This window comes from Monodon monoceros, unplaced genomic scaffold (genome assembly GCF_005190385.1).
Source record: "Monodon monoceros isolate NGI ecotype Baffin Bay Population unplaced genomic scaffold, NGI_Narwhal_1 Super_Scaffold_8, whole genome shotgun sequence".
Lineage (NCBI taxonomy): Eukaryota > Metazoa > Chordata > Mammalia > Artiodactyla > Monodontidae > Monodon > Monodon monoceros.
The window spans coordinates 8,465,426-8,480,710 of record NW_021703785.1 but is presented as its reverse complement, the minus strand read 5'-3'; the positions used below and the strand labels follow the sequence as shown (position 1 = coordinate 8,480,710).

At 40.2% G+C, this 15,285-nt stretch overlaps 2 protein-coding genes and 1 long non-coding RNA gene across 3 annotated transcripts in view; 1 reads left to right on the top strand and 2 right to left on the bottom strand.

Moving 5' to 3' along the window:
• Positions 1–293, bottom strand: part of CCDC168 (coiled-coil domain containing 168) — a 28,183-nt gene extending 27,890 nt beyond the window's left edge. The window contains exon 1 of the mRNA XM_029210525.1: positions 66–293. Coding sequence (XP_029066358.1) covers positions 66–293 — 228 coding nt within the window. The remainder of the gene's footprint in view (positions 1–65) is intronic.
• Positions 294–4,673: 4,380 nt separating this feature from the next.
• On the bottom strand, positions 4,674–8,365 carry TEX30 (testis expressed 30). Its single transcript, XM_029210441.1, has 5 exons — positions 8,255–8,365; positions 7,535–7,765; positions 6,715–6,766; positions 5,979–6,184; positions 4,674–5,147 (listed from the first exon to the last, which is right to left on the bottom strand). Exons 1-5 carry the CDS (start codon positions 8,267–8,269, stop codon positions 4,974–4,976), a joined length of 678 nt encoding a protein of 225 aa, XP_029066274.1. The 5' UTR covers positions 8,270–8,365; the 3' UTR covers positions 4,674–4,973.
• LOC114888333 lies at positions 5,175–9,662 on the top strand. Its single transcript, XR_003791760.1, has 4 exons — positions 5,175–5,905; positions 7,577–7,676; positions 8,154–8,354; positions 8,982–9,662. It is a non-coding gene; the product is annotated as an uncharacterized LOC114888333 (long non-coding RNA).
• Positions 9,663–15,285: the final 5,623 nt, after the last annotated feature.

The window sequence follows — 15,285 nt, the reverse complement described above, 5'->3', positions numbered from 1 at the left end:
TATAAGTTATTCTTATGTGTTACTTTGAAAAATCGGGGAAAAGGAAATCAAGCATTTGTTCTTACCTTGTGGGCATCTGTATTATCCTTTTCTGAAGGAAGTGCAAGCTTCTTCTGAAAGGCTGTACAAATCTTTATGAGTATTATCTCAAAGATAATTCCCAGAAATATTATAAATAAGATTGCCATCCAATTATCTTGAGAAGTCCAGGACTCTAGAAGGTCCCATAATGTCAAAAATGCATTATTTTCCAACACACCCACTTTTTTTAAGAAATAAAATTGCTTTGACATTTTTATGTTATGTGAAATAGACTGATGTCTTCATTCCAAAGTCCTCGATTCTGGATGCCCCAAAACACAAAAAGGTGGTATGCCCATCTCATAACCACATGCAATGCTCTGCCAGAAAAAAAAGGTCCAGTGCCGCTCAGTGCCTTGTCAAGTGCAGCAGTGATTGCTCTGGGTCTAAGAAAAGTGAGGTACGTGTCATAGTGGGTATTTAACTGAGCTCACATCAACTTGATTTTTTAGTAAAATAGAACACCTCATTTTATATTTCTTTTTGTTAGAGGGGTCTGTCAGCCGTGTTCCTCTTCGACAATCTACTGTGATGCTGAAAACCCAAGTTAGATTATGGTAGATTTTGGAGTGGTCTCCTGGTGAATTTCCTCTTCACCCTGTTTCTGTTGATTCCAAGGAGCAGCTACTTGTGACGCTTGCTGATGTCAGAATTAGGGTGGGGCAGAGCCAGATCTAAGCACTGCTCGCCTTCCCTCAAAGTCTAGAGAGTAGTTTAGTCACAAGTATACAAAAAAGTCTGGACTATTAATGAAAATATTAATACTACCTTGGATTTAGAGCACTTTCCCTTTGAAGACGTAATGAATTAATTCTTCCTTTGTCTTCACTTATTCAAGGTCGGTTGAGGAAAGAAGTATAATTCTTTACACCAGAGTTAACTGTTCAGGCCTCTTCTGTCACATAACTTTAACTGAGTGCAAGAAGGATTTATTGAGCTCTTACTTCCCTTGAGTATTAGAGATAATGAGATCAATGACGCATCCTAGGAGTTTACACTCTCCCTACTGGACCATAGCTGACAGGTATTTATGATCTTAATTTAGTTTAACTGTGATCATGGGGTTTGTCTTTGCAAAGTATAGCTCTCCGGAATGCATGGTAGGCATTCCTTAGTTCTAGAAGAAACTTCAGCAATTCCTCTGGATTTTTCTAGGGTAAGGTCCACCCTCCTCTCTTGACTCCCCATCCATATACACGATCAGGGTGATTTTATTTCTGCTGGGGTTTTCTATAATATTTAATGCAGCTGGCAAAATACTCAATTTCTCTTGCCTGATGGCAGACATTCTCTAATTCATTTAATGTCAACTATCTTAAAGGGGGTTGAGTGTTTTAACATTAAGGAACTCTCTAATTCCTTAGATCTTTTAGGGCTTGATGACACTGAATCCCTAATTAGTATACCACGAATAGCTCTTATAAGAACTGAAAAGGAACTTCTGTGTACCACTCCCGCTGATGCTTAAGTCTGCAGAGAGGTAAAGAAGAGTACCCCCATCCCCTCCAGGGCTTTGTCATTTTTGTTATTTAAGTACTTGACTACTAATAAAAGTACAATTACCTATTTTTCAGCATAGACACTTCTGTCCTTTGCACTAGAAACCTCTTCTTATGTCAATCTCAAGTGAGCAGCAAAAAAAAGTAAATGCTATGTTTATTTTTAAAAGTCACGAAGACAATAAAAAATAACAGCAGAGAAATCCCATTACTAACAGTAATATAGATACTGAAAGAAAACACCCAGAAAAAAATTCTATTTTAAAAAAATATATATCTACCAATGCCACACTCTTTGAACTATTTGGACATTGTGAACTAGGTTTTTGTTCTTTACATGTAAAGAGAAAGTCCCAGTAATAAGTGTATAAAATAGCAATATAAAACCAAGGTTATTAATATCTTAGTTCAATACAAGGATTTATTGAATAATGAATGACTAAGGCACTGAGCAAGGAACACCAAGTGCTTTATGGATACAAAGATGAGTAAAACCTTTCCCTGACCCGAAGCAGTATGTAATTAGTTGTATAGAGCAAATATGTCAATAATCTCTGAAAAGGCAGAGTGTGAATAGCAACAGAGAAGATATTATGTGGCTTTGAAGGAGAGATGGCTGGAGTAATTCAAGAAAAGCTGTGAAGTGGGAAAGAGAATTTAAGGGCCTTGAAGGATGAGTATGATTTGGTAACAGACAAAGACTAACAAAGAAAAAAGTTTCAGGAAGAGAAGACAGAAAGACTTGTTCATAAACTTTGTGTATCCAGGTTAGCTGGAGTACTGTGTACAGGTTCAGAGTGTGGGGGAGAGAAAATAGGGTTAAAATGTTGATAGGGCCTATCGTGGAGAGCCTTGAACTAAGGTCTTTAATCTTAATAGTCACGCTTGGAGATCCACCAAGTTTTTGAGTTAGAGGTGTCAAATGGTTTATTGAACCAAGGAGACAATAAAATAGTAAAATGAATTAGGCTACTGTAATTCATTTTACAGTATGGGGACATAATCAGACTTTGATACTGAAAACAGAGGATTTGGCAACTAAAAGGAAGCAAATGGATTCAGAAGTGGTGCAGAAAAGCTAATGGTGAAGGAGAAAGGATTTAAAGATAATCCCAAAGCTGGTTTGTCAAGGACTAGCTTCCTCAACCTAGGCATTACTGGCATTTTGGACCGGGTGCATCTTCATAATGGCTGGTTGTCCTGTACACTGCAGGATATTAGCATATGCCTTTCTCCTACCTACGAGAGGCCAGTAGCAGCCCCACCCCAGCCGTGACAACCAAAAATGTCTCCAGACCTTGTCAAATGTCCCCTAGAGAACAAAATCACTCCCAGTTGAGAACTACTGATTTAGGTGAATGGTTGTGCCATTAATCAGGGCCTACCAGAGCCGGCGCCAGGATAGCTCTTTGACCATAATCTCAAACTTGAAGGAGCTGCACCCTTTCCCTGCAAGATGTGTCAATTCTGTGCAGAAGAGCAGATGGGACCTTTTCACAAATGTTTATTTTGGCCTTACACGTATCACTCATATCTTTCTCTAGCAGTTGTATCTTCCCCACCCATGGCTAGGTACACAGTTCTCAAATGACAAGCTACTTCATCAATCAAGAATAGTAGTTTCGGGCTTCCCTGGTGGCGCAGTGGTTGAGAGTCCGCCTGCCGATGCAGGGGACACGGTGCCCCGGTCCGGGAAGATCCCACATGCCACGGGGCGGCTGGGCCCGTGAGCCATGGCCGCTGAGCCTGCGTGTCCGGACAACGGGAGAGGCCACAACAGTGAGAGGCCCGCGAACCGCAAAAAAAAAAAAAAAAAAAAGTTTCTCATAGATAACTCAGGGTAAAATCAACTTTAAATGACCTTCTACGACATCCCTATATTTATAGTAGTATCTTTGGTCATCCATATTATGCCTATAGTTTAATTTGAAAACTTGAATATTATAATTACATAGCTGGTTAGTAACATTTTAAATCTATTTCTTCATTGTACTTTTATATTATAGTCTGCTTTATAGTAAGTTTTCCTTTGTATTTTCCTTTTTAGTTTCACTTCTGGTTTACAGTATTAATATTTTCCAATTGATTTACACTTTAAATAGACCATTATTATATTTGTCAGCTCTGGTTAAATATTTTTTATAATATTTTGATCACTCTTGTTTTAAAAGTTAAGAATTATATACTATTTAAGTTAGGGCCTTGTTCAAGAAATTCAGTCAAAAAGTGAGTAACTATTGTACACTAAGTGACACGGAAATTTCAATTTTGTAGTTGTACATGATTTCATTCTATAATACACACAATTTAGATACCGTTATCTAGGTTTTCATTCTTTATGCACTATTTAGAAAAATTAACAATTAAAATCCATTAACTTCACCAGGGCAGGAGGAGTGAGGGACCTCAAAAATCTGCAAGCTTCCCAGGCCACCCTGGCTGTCTGAAGGGCCTAACTTTAGGGCAGTAGAGAAACCAGGGAAGGGAGTTAATTTCCTACTATAGAAAACCACTGCTCACTACAAACTTATATATATATATATATATATATATATGTATATATCATCAGCCTCATCACATTTTCGTGTTCTTTACAGGAAATATAGAACCTATGTTTTTAATATATAACTCAATACCATCCAAGTCTAGTCCAAGTGATACTTGCACTTCTCAAGGCAAAATTAAGTGCCCTAACTCTGCCTAGATACAGCACAGATGTTAGTCCCACTATTTACTCCTTATTTCATTCTTCCCTTAATCAGAGAGCTTTAGACATCAAGTTCCCCCACTATACCAAACTCCAAGTGTTTACTCATCATTGCAAACCTAATGAGGCTTTGCCTATAACAGGCCTTCAGTAAACACTTAATGAATGAAAGTTGTTACTTTATTCTAAAAACAATGTTCAGAGTCCCCATATTTGAAAATGTATCTTCATCCATCCCTTGAAATTTATTAAAAGATTAGGTTAATAGATGTATACACTCTATAAAACTGACTAAATTTACTAAAGTGTTGTTTTCCTTTCATAACGATGACACTGCTCTGCAAAATTAAGAGTACTTTCTCAGTTGCGCAGCAATAAGACAAAAGTTCTGTTGTAACAAAATTCAATGTTTAATTTTTCAAAACTTAACTATATTAAAGAAAATAAATTATATTTAGACCACCTTCAATATTTGTACATCATCTTTATACAACTATAACAGTGCTTTGAAAAGACACTTTGTAAAGGGCATTAATTTCACAATTAAAATGTGTCTCAAAAATGGGAGAACATTAAAGGACATTAAATTAGTCTGAAATGTATCTCATAATGCTGAGAGGTATGTTGTTCTTTAACAAATTAACTGTATTTGTATTCAAAATAACATAGCTTGTAACTACAGACAATTATTTCTTGTCCATTTCAGTGATTTCCTGGATCCAAAACAAAATCTGTGTATTTATTTCTTTGAAAACATCATTTGTTGACCGTCCTTTCACTGCCATGGAATGACTTGCTTTCTCAATCCAGTGGATTTTATTAGGAGCTTGCATTTTCTGTGCCACTTTCTCCAACAAGTTCTAAAGGGAAAAAAGAAGAGGATACTAATGTTCTACTGGTGTTCAGTAAAGATTTCCTCTCTCCCACCGCACCTATACTGGCATCATTCACTAAATATTAAAACCTAGTCTACAGCTAACTTTTGAGGCAATGGAACGTGCAAGAAGTGGCAGTCCATGTTCTTCAGATACAGCATACAGCAACACAACAGAACAGATTAGGCATTCATTACTGATGCTAAAAAGTCATTAAGTAAACCAGAGCCAAAAAAATTCTCTTAAAAAATGTTTTCCCCAAGGAAATTATTTATATGCTCTGGGAAATACACTAAAATTTTGTAATATGTACAAGTTACTTTTTTTTCAAGAGTCAACTTTATAACAAATTGAAGAGATCTGCTTAAATGTTGAAATGATAAACCAAACGTACAGTCTAGTAATCCGAAATTCACAAGATTCAGATATTAATCCTTCATTTTCTACGTGAGAGTTAATCCATTTACCAACACTCTTTACAGGGGGATGAATATATTTTTAGGTTCTCCAAAGCAACAGGGTTAACTAAGGAAAGAAACTAGCATTAGTAAAATCAGCATGTTTTTAAAAATTATTTATTTATTTATTTATTTATTTACTTTTGGCCACAGCATGTGGGATCTTAGTTCCCCAACCAGGGATCAAACCTGCACCCCCGGCATTGGAAGCGCAGAGTCTTAACCACTGGACCACCGGGGAAGTCCCTAAAATCAGCATCTTTTTAAAGAGACTGAATGTTGCAGGTAATATCTTGTTCCCAAGATGTTTCTTTCATTCTTTCTCTCTCATTCACACAAATATCAAGTTATAATTCACCTTTTCACACATTTCATCTGCTGAGCCTGACACAAACAGTACAGGATCTTTTATACGAAATAGATCTTCATCTCTAAGTTTATGCTGCTGCTTTGGATGGTGCAGTGGATAGGAAATACAAATGAGACCTCGAACAAAATCATCAGCATCATCTGGCTCAATATGACACATTACAGAAGCAGCTGCTCTTGAGCCCATTGAACGACCTAAAACCAATTAAAATTAAGTTCAGTTTGAAATATAAACATTCACATAAAGTAGTGGTGATGATAATGTGGCAAGTCAGATTTCATTCACTGTTCATCCATCATATTGCTTATCAATAAATATTAACTACAACAGGTGCCAATTAAAAAGCTGCAATACCCAGAGACTGGTGAATAGCTAAAAACTGATCCTAAGTCAAATCTTTAAAAAAAAAAAAAAAAAAGGAATTATTTTCCAAAAGAATACTTGAAGTGGTGAAGACAGTCCTTGTGAAGGAATCATTTGAGAGGGGGTGATTCAGGGATATAAATAAAAGGAGACCTCTTCAGGTTATAACACATATATATATGAGGTTTAAATTAGATTTAAATATTAAAGTATCTTGGTGTTACACCAGGAAGTGACTTACCGAAACAAAACAAAAAATCCTTAAGTCTCTTCCTGTCATTAATTTTAATTCTCGATTACCTATTCCTATATTAATATGAGTAGACTTTAGAACAAGTATTCACAAGTATTGAAAACTTACCTCCAAGGAAAACACCTGCAAGTTTGTATTCTCCTGAGGTCTTTAGGTAATTCTAGAAAAATCAACCAAAAAATTATCAATTCTTCTCCCATGAAATATTCCACTGGAAAACCAACATATATTTTCTCATCATTACTGAAATGTATGAAAATTTTTGCAAAAACAAGAAATTTCAAGGGATTCTTCTTGGAAGAGGTAATCAATTCTTTGCTCTCTGGTCATGCCTTCACTGTCAAATCATAAACTGGGAATACAGGCAAATAAGTGGAATAAAAACACTGTCTAAAACAAATTCAAGTCCTAAAATATTTTTAAAGAACAAATCGTGGAGGGAAGAAAAGCCAGTAAAAGCTTCCAACTAATACAAAATGTGATAATACTAACATCTAATTTAAAGCTCTGAAAAACTCAGTAAGCTTGAAGTAATCTGGATTAAAAGAAATTTCAGATTTGTTTTATCCAGGGATTTTATAGTTTCTAATAGAGAAATCACATATTATTTGTACATTCATAGTATACAAGGCAAAATACCTAGAACTATATATCCTAAATTTCAATATGTAAATTACATCATAAGTAGATTCTTTGGCAGTATCACGGAGAAACATTTATGATGTAAGCACTCATCCCTATGGAAACTAACTGATGGCAAAAAAGAGAAATCTGACCATTACACAGCCTTCATACACTGCTGAGTTTCTAAGAATACTCATTAAAGGATTTTTAAATTAAATCAAACGACTGCTAATAAAATGTCTTAAATTTATTATGAATTTTAAAAACAGAATTGTCGTAAGTAAATATAAAGAAATTTTCTTACCAAAACTGATTTATATGCCTTAATTCTATGTACAATATTAAGGCCTTTACAGGTAAATCTCAGGCTAAAAAAACCATGAGATGCAAGATGGGATGCCAGTGACATCAAATGAGGAAGATTCATATCTCCTGATGCTCCATGTGTAAGAATTATTCCATATGTTAAGCTCTTGTTAGGTACCAAACAAACAGCATCTAGTAATTTATTTCCAAAAGGTATTTTTAATTTAACCTGGAATTCAAGAGAATAAATGGATCAAAAATTACTTCCTTGCCTATTCAGACAAATGAATAACTATATATGTTTGTTCTGCAAGACCCATGATTCAAGTCACAGCCTCCAAATAAAAAGCAATGATATTAATAACTAATACTTAAGAAATACTTATTGTGTCAGGTACTATTATAACTGCTTTATATGTATTAAATCATTTAACATTCCTAAGAATTCTAAGAGGCAAGTACTGTTAACTATCTCCATTTTATAGCTGAGAAAACTGAGGCACAGTAGCTTACATAATGTGCCCAAGGTTATATATCCAATTAGCTAGGATCCAAACTCAGGCAGTCTGCTCCAAAGTCCTCACTCTTAACCACTAATGCTATGCTGTCTCTCACAGTACAAGATGAAAATAAGAAAATTACTCTGGAGCCATATGACTACAAAAAAAAAAAAAAAAAGGAACCTTGAAGATGCAGAATGTATGAAAATATGTATTACCTCTGTATGACTCATTTTCACTGTTGAATAACAAACTTAAAGTGCATTACATCTGAGAAGCAAAGGACATCTCCCTGAAAAGAAGATTCTGTTGTGAAAGGTGGGTTGGCAGACACAAGAACTATGAATGAACATACTCAGTAGCTAAAGTAAACATTTAGAACTACTTCTCTAAGAACTGATGTCTTTACAAGCACATTATTTATTTTCATTCCTACGGTCACTCAGAGTTTGTTATAGGACCAGGTGTGGGGCTGGCAGATGTTATTTAAGATAAAGCCAATGTGATATCTTCACATGGATGCCTTAAGAAAATTCATATCAAAGTAGGATGCTGTATCTTGGTAATGCTGTAAAAAATATATATATATATATGTATTTTTTTCCCTAAGCATCTTTATTCTCAACCATCTTCAACTTAATTTCACAGCATCTTTCTATTAACCCATTTCCTTCGTCTTTATCATTCCCAGCTCTTCCTCTGACCCTGCAATGGAAGTACACATCCACACCCTTTGTCCTGAGACTCTGCAGAGCCTCCCAGTAGGCAGAGTGTAAATCTCCACCCTATTGCCTTTGGGCTTGGCTATGTGACTTGCTTTAATCAACACAATATGTCTCAATGTGCCACTTCTGAGCTGAGGCATGGCAAATTTCCAGAAGTGCTCTTGAACTCTTGCCTTCAGCCCTGAGAAAAACATGCTTCATGTATTTTTGCTTTTTTTAGCCTGGGTTCCAGAATGAAGACACATGGAGCAGACCAGATCCCAAAACTAAAGTCTGGAGTCCAGCCTAGTCCAACCAACATCTAAACCACTGAAGAACGATGAAGTGTCTACCTGAAGAACCAAGAGCATGAAATGCCGGGAGCCAGAGATTTCAGGGTTGTTATGAAGCATTCCTTCCTATAGTATGAGATCTTTTATTGTTCAGGATATCATCAACGTCAGGATCTCCATTGTTCATCTTTTTTCCCACTAACATTTACTAATTCATTCACTGAATAGATAATAACATGGTCCAAAGTTAAAAAGGTACAAAAATATACAGTGGAAAGTCTCTCCCTCATTCCACTTTTGCCTTACCATCCAGATCCTCTCTTCAAAGGCAACCAATATTCTGCTATCTTTCAGATATTTTATATATATACCTACAGATACACACATCTCCTTTTTCTTTTTATAAACTGGTGACCTACTTTTCTGAACCCCCCCCCATATGTATCTTGGTGATTACTCATTTCCTTATACAACAAGCTTCTTGTTTTTTTATGGCTATAGAATATTCCAAGGAAGGGTTGTACATAATTTATTTTACCAACCATCTATCAATTAAAATGAGATTGTTTCCAATCTTTTGCTAAAACCATATTGCAATGAGTGGCACTGTACTTAACATTATTTTCACATGTGTGTAGACATATCTGTAAGAGAAATTCCTGTGTCAAAGGGTGTATTCACTTACAATTATTTTTTAAGAAATACATTTCATTTTTGAATAGGTAATATACGCACATGGTACACAATTTTAAAACAGTTAACAGTAGTTAAGTCTCCTCCCATTTTTCCCCCAGCCACAATGTTCCTTTCCCTTCCCAGAAGCAACCACTGTGACTAACTTACTGTGTATATCTTTCCCTTTATGTGTGTGTGTGTGTGTGTGCACACGCACGCATGTGTGCGCGTGCAAAATTCTCATATTTGAGCCTGAAGGGTATCAGACTGGCTGCAGAAAGTTCTGGGGTCTAAACTGGGGGATGATGGACTTCAATCTTCATTGTCCCTGTTTTCATAAAGGGAGCCTAGTAACTGTGCCCGGGGTCCCCTGGTTCAAAGATCCTGCTTTACGTTCTCAAGAGACCAGCCTCCAGTCTTCTAATGGGAGACAAGCAGAATCCAACGATGTGACACGGGGAGACAGCGCCGGCGGTCTACCTACTTCTCCGGCGCGCTTCACCGAGGTACAGCCCTCCACATCCATCCCCAGCTGCCACCTTCTGCACCTTCTGCACATTTCGAAGACTCTGTTTCTGACGTAGAACTGTTCCCCCAGCACTCCCTGCTGCTGGTTTAGAATTAAGCTGATCTGCTAAGGCTTGGGCTTTCTGGAGCCCAGTATCTTATTACTGGTTTCCTGTCGCATTTTCTTCATCCTTGTGGGTGTGCGCCTTTTTGAAAATCCCTTTGCTGTACTTTTAGTGAGATTTCAGGAGGGGGGAAAATTAGGTACACACGTATTCAACCCACCCTCTTAACCTAGAGTGCTCTGCTATCCGTCTGCCGGCCGTGGGCGTTTGTGCTTTTTGCGCTGCCGCTGCCCTTTTTCTGGAAAACGCCCCTCCCTTCCAGACTTCACGGTGCACGCACAGTCTGTCCTCCCGCAACGGTGCGCGCAAGCTGGGCTACTCGGGAAACAGCGAAACAGCTGCAGGATGTAACCCCAACCTGGCCTAGACCGTCCAGGCTGTCAGCATGCCGGGCTCTGGGGGTCAGACGGGGCAGCGTCTCAGGTGCAAAGGCGGCCGACGCCACCAACCAACCTCGGGGAGACTGCGAAGGTTCATCGCATGGAGTCGCGTGCCCACGTCGCGAGCGTTTTCACGCCCACGAGGCGACGGCGATCACATCTGATGCCGGGGGTCAGATGCCACCCCTCCCGTACCCGTCCACGGGCAAAACGCCCGCGCCTCATCCACCGCGTCGAAGCGGGACGCTGGAAATCGCGGGGCTAGACGCCAGCCTTGAGAGTTCAAGTCCTCTGGGGGGCGGGGGGGAGGTCGATAACCTGGCCGCGTCAACAACGAGCGGTCAGAGAGCCGACACTCCCGGAGCTCGGGACGCAAAGGCTCCCGACGACCGTCCGATTCCGCCCGCCGGCGCCGGGGCCCCGGCGACCCTCCCCGCTCGGAGACCGCCGGTGCCCGGCTCGCGGGACCCAGGCCGGAGCCGCTCGGCTCTCCCCGCCCGCACCGTCCCCTCACGCCGCCTCCTGACCGGCCGGCCGGCCGGCCGGAGCCCCAGCGGCCGCGGCCCGCGGGACTGAACCGATGCCTCACGGAGCCGCCCAACAGCCCCTGAGGGGCTACGGCCGCGAGCCCGAGACGCCTCAGGCGGGGCCGCAGGAAGCCCCCGGGCCCCTCGGAAGCCGTCCCCTATCTGGCGGCCCCAACCGCCACCGCCGCACTTACCGGGGACGGGAAAGTGGCCGGGAGCACCTAACCGCCCTCACTCTCTTCAGGGAGCGAACTTCCACACTCGAACTCGAAGGGACCGCCTCGCCGCACCCGCCAGTGCGTCCCGCTACGGCGCACGCGCACGCAGGCCCCACCCCCACACGGGCGCGCGAGCCGGCGCGCGGGGCACGCTGGGAGCGGGAGTTTTCCCGCCGCTGCCGGCGGGGACGCGGCGGCGGTGGCGTCCGCTCTCCGACGCGGGGGGCGCTGACGTGCCGCCACCTGTCGCTGCCTCAGCACCGACTGCGTCCACTCAGGACCCTTCCCCGTCCCAGCCACTCCATTCCAGCAGTTGCACGGGCCAAAAAACGCGGGGTCAGCTCTGATTGTTCTCTTTTTCACACACCCCGCAGTCAATCCAGCGACCCCGCTTGTTCGACTGGCAAATAGGTACAGAATCCAACCACTTCTCACGCTAACACCAGACCCGCCCGAGCCCCACCACCGTCTTTGCCCGGATTATTGAAAGAGTTGGCCAAAGGGCCTCTCGTTCCCACGCCCGCCCGCCACCTTTCCGCTACTTATCCACGCAGTGACCAGCTGGACCCCATTGAAAGGTGAGCCTTCAACTCAACGCTTTTTGCAAAGGCTTCCCGTCTCGCCCGTAATCAGAAGGTTTCATACGATCGGTCGCTTCCCCTCTTACCCGTTTCCTACTCATCTTGTTTCCCCGGCTCCTTCAGCTCTAGACGCCCGGGCCTCTTCTCTCCCCTCACACCCAAACCCACCAGGCGAGGCCTCACGACAGGGCTTCTGTCCTGGTCTTCCCTCCTCTCGGAGAGATCTAGTGGCTACCGGTGCAACTCCTTGGGGTCTTCGCTCAACTTGTCATTTTCTCAGTGAGGCCTTTTCTAAGCGCCTCACGCGCACCTTGGTCCTCCCACCAAAGACCTTCCACATATCATCCTTCCACCCCGGTCACCGAACGGACTGTGAATTTGTCTCCTTCCCGGACCGAAGGCAGGGGTCTTTATTGTCGTTGTTATTTCGTCTTGAATCTCCCGCTTATGGAAGAATTCCTGGCAAATCAATACGTCTCGGATGAATGAATCTTCCCCAACCCCAGGGCAGTTAGGAACCACCCTCTTTTCTGTCGCAGCACAAGTAAGGAGACACAATGCAGAAAACCACTGATGGTCATTTATCTCAAGAGTTTTCGCGCATTACAGAGGCTTAATGAACGTTTCTCTACATGTCTCCTAATTTTCTAGCTCAGATTTTAAAAAACGGCTTTATCTGCGTGCCATAAAAGCCACTCACTTTAAGAGTGCCTTTCAGTGGTTTTCGGTAAATTTATAACCATTGGCAGCTATCACCATAATCTAAGAACATTTACATCACCCCCAAAAGAACACTGTGCTCATTGCCTTCTACCCTTAAACCCAGACTACCACTAACCTACTTTCTGTCTGTAGATTTTCCTTTTCTGGGCATTTCCTACAATATGTGGTCTTTTTATGGCTAGCTTCTTTCACTCAGAATCATGTTCTCAAGATTCATCCATACTGTAGCATGTAATAGTACTTTATTCCCTCTTATAACTCATTTCTTTTTATTGCTGAATAGTATTCAGTTTTATGGGTAAACCACATTTTGTTTATCCATTTGCCAGTAGCTGGGTATTTGGATTCTTTCCACTATTTGACTATTATGAATAACACTGTTATAACACTCAGGGAGAGAGAAAGCAGTGTGAGGACAGAAGCAGTGAGAGATTTGAAGACACAGCTGCTGGCTGGGAAGATGCAGGAAGGGGCCACAAGACAAGAAATGTAAGAAATGCGGCCCTAGAAGCCAGAAAAGGCATCCTGCCCTCAGCCTCAGGAGGGACCCAGCCCCATGAACACCTTGACATTATCCCAGAAACACTGATTTCAGACTCTAAAATCCAGAACTATAAGAGAATAAATTTGTGTTGTTTTAAACCACTAAATTTGTGGTATTTTGTCACAGCAGCAATAGGAGAGTAATACAAAACATTATTTGCGGACACCAAAACTTCAATTTCAGATGAGTTTCACATGTCATCGTCATCATTATTATTATTCTTTTGATTTTTTCCAACCATTTAAAAATGTTAAAATCATTCTTAGCTTGCAGGCTGTACAAAAACAAGTGGTGGGCCAGATTTAGCCAAATATTAGCACAATTAATCCATCCATGGATTAAAAGAATAATACATAATTAGATGTTTGGAGTTTTTATAATGGAGTTTTTACAATGTTTCAAAATTAGAGCACTATTAATGTAATTCATTATGAATTTAACAAAAACAAATCAAAATAAAACTCAAACATTTAAATAGATGTCTAAAAAGCATTTAATAAGATTTTAATGCTCTTCCTTTTTAATAAGTTAGTAATTGGAAATTTCGTATTTTAATAGCGGTTGTTTATGATAAATCATAACAAACATTTTGCTTAACAGTGAAAAATCAGTAGCATCTTTGGTCACCCAGTCTAAAGTAGTCACCACCACCCAGCCCACTTTCTCTCTGTAATAACTGGTTTTATTTATCAGTCCTTAATTGTCCTGCTTATTTATTTATTTTTACAGGTTTATTTCATTCTTCTTTCAGAAGAGATAGTGACTGTTCCCTGTTGTATGCCCAGAACCTAATACAATGTCTGGCACATATTAGGTGCTTAATAAATACTTGTTGAATAAAATCCATTTGTGATGGTTACTTTTATGTGTGAACTTGTTTGGGCCAAGGGGCCCAGATATGTGGCCAGATATTACTCTGGATTTTCTGTGTGCTGTGGGATGAGATTAACACTGAAATCAGTGGACTCTGAGTCAAGCAGGTTGCCCTCCACAATGTGTCGAACGACTGAAGAGAACAAAAGACTGACGTCCCCAATGTGAGAAGGAATTCTGCCAGCAGACAGCCTTCCGCTTCGAACTGCAACATAGGTCTTTCCTAGGATTCCAGCGTGACAGCCTTCAGACTTGAACTGCAGATTGTGGACTTGCCAGCCTTCATAATCAGGCGTGAGCCAGTCCTTAAATCTCTCTGTATACACACAACCTAATGGCTGTTTCTCTGGAGGACCCTGATGAATGCACCACTGAAGTCTGAAACAAGGTAAGAATGTTTGTTATCACCACAATTATTCAACATTGTGCTAGAAGTCCCACTCAATCTGATAAGGCTGGAAAATAAGTAAAACGATAAATATGGTAAAGAAGATACACTGTCATTTTTTTCATATATGATTCTTTGAGAAAATCAAGTGAAGTTTATTAGATCTGATAAAATAGTGCAGTATGTAGTTGGGTACAGGACAGAAAAATCTACAGTTTTCTTAAACACATTAAATAACTAGCTAGAAAAATATAATTTTTTAAAAAAGCCTAAGCAAAATAGAAACAATTGTAGAAACTGCCCAAGAAAAAACATAATGTGAAACATTCAAGATCTTATATGAAAAAAACATAAAATTTTACTTAAGAGCCACCCCCCTCTCCAAAAAAGACCTGAATAAATAGAAATATGCACCACTTTCCTGATAGGAAAACACAATAGACATTTTAGTTTCATCAACCATTCAAATTAATGAAATTTCACTTGGAATTTTTACAGTGATTTTAAAGTTCAACTGGAAGAATAGACAAAAAAATTTGAGAACAATCTTAAGAAGAACAGTAAGAAGGGATCTTTACTGCTATCAAAAGATCCTAAAAATTTACAGGATCATATTTTAAAATAATTTGGAAAATGTTGTTTATATTTCAAGGTGAGAAGGTCTTTCTATGTCAGATGCAAAGCCAAGAAATTATAAAGTAACAATGGACA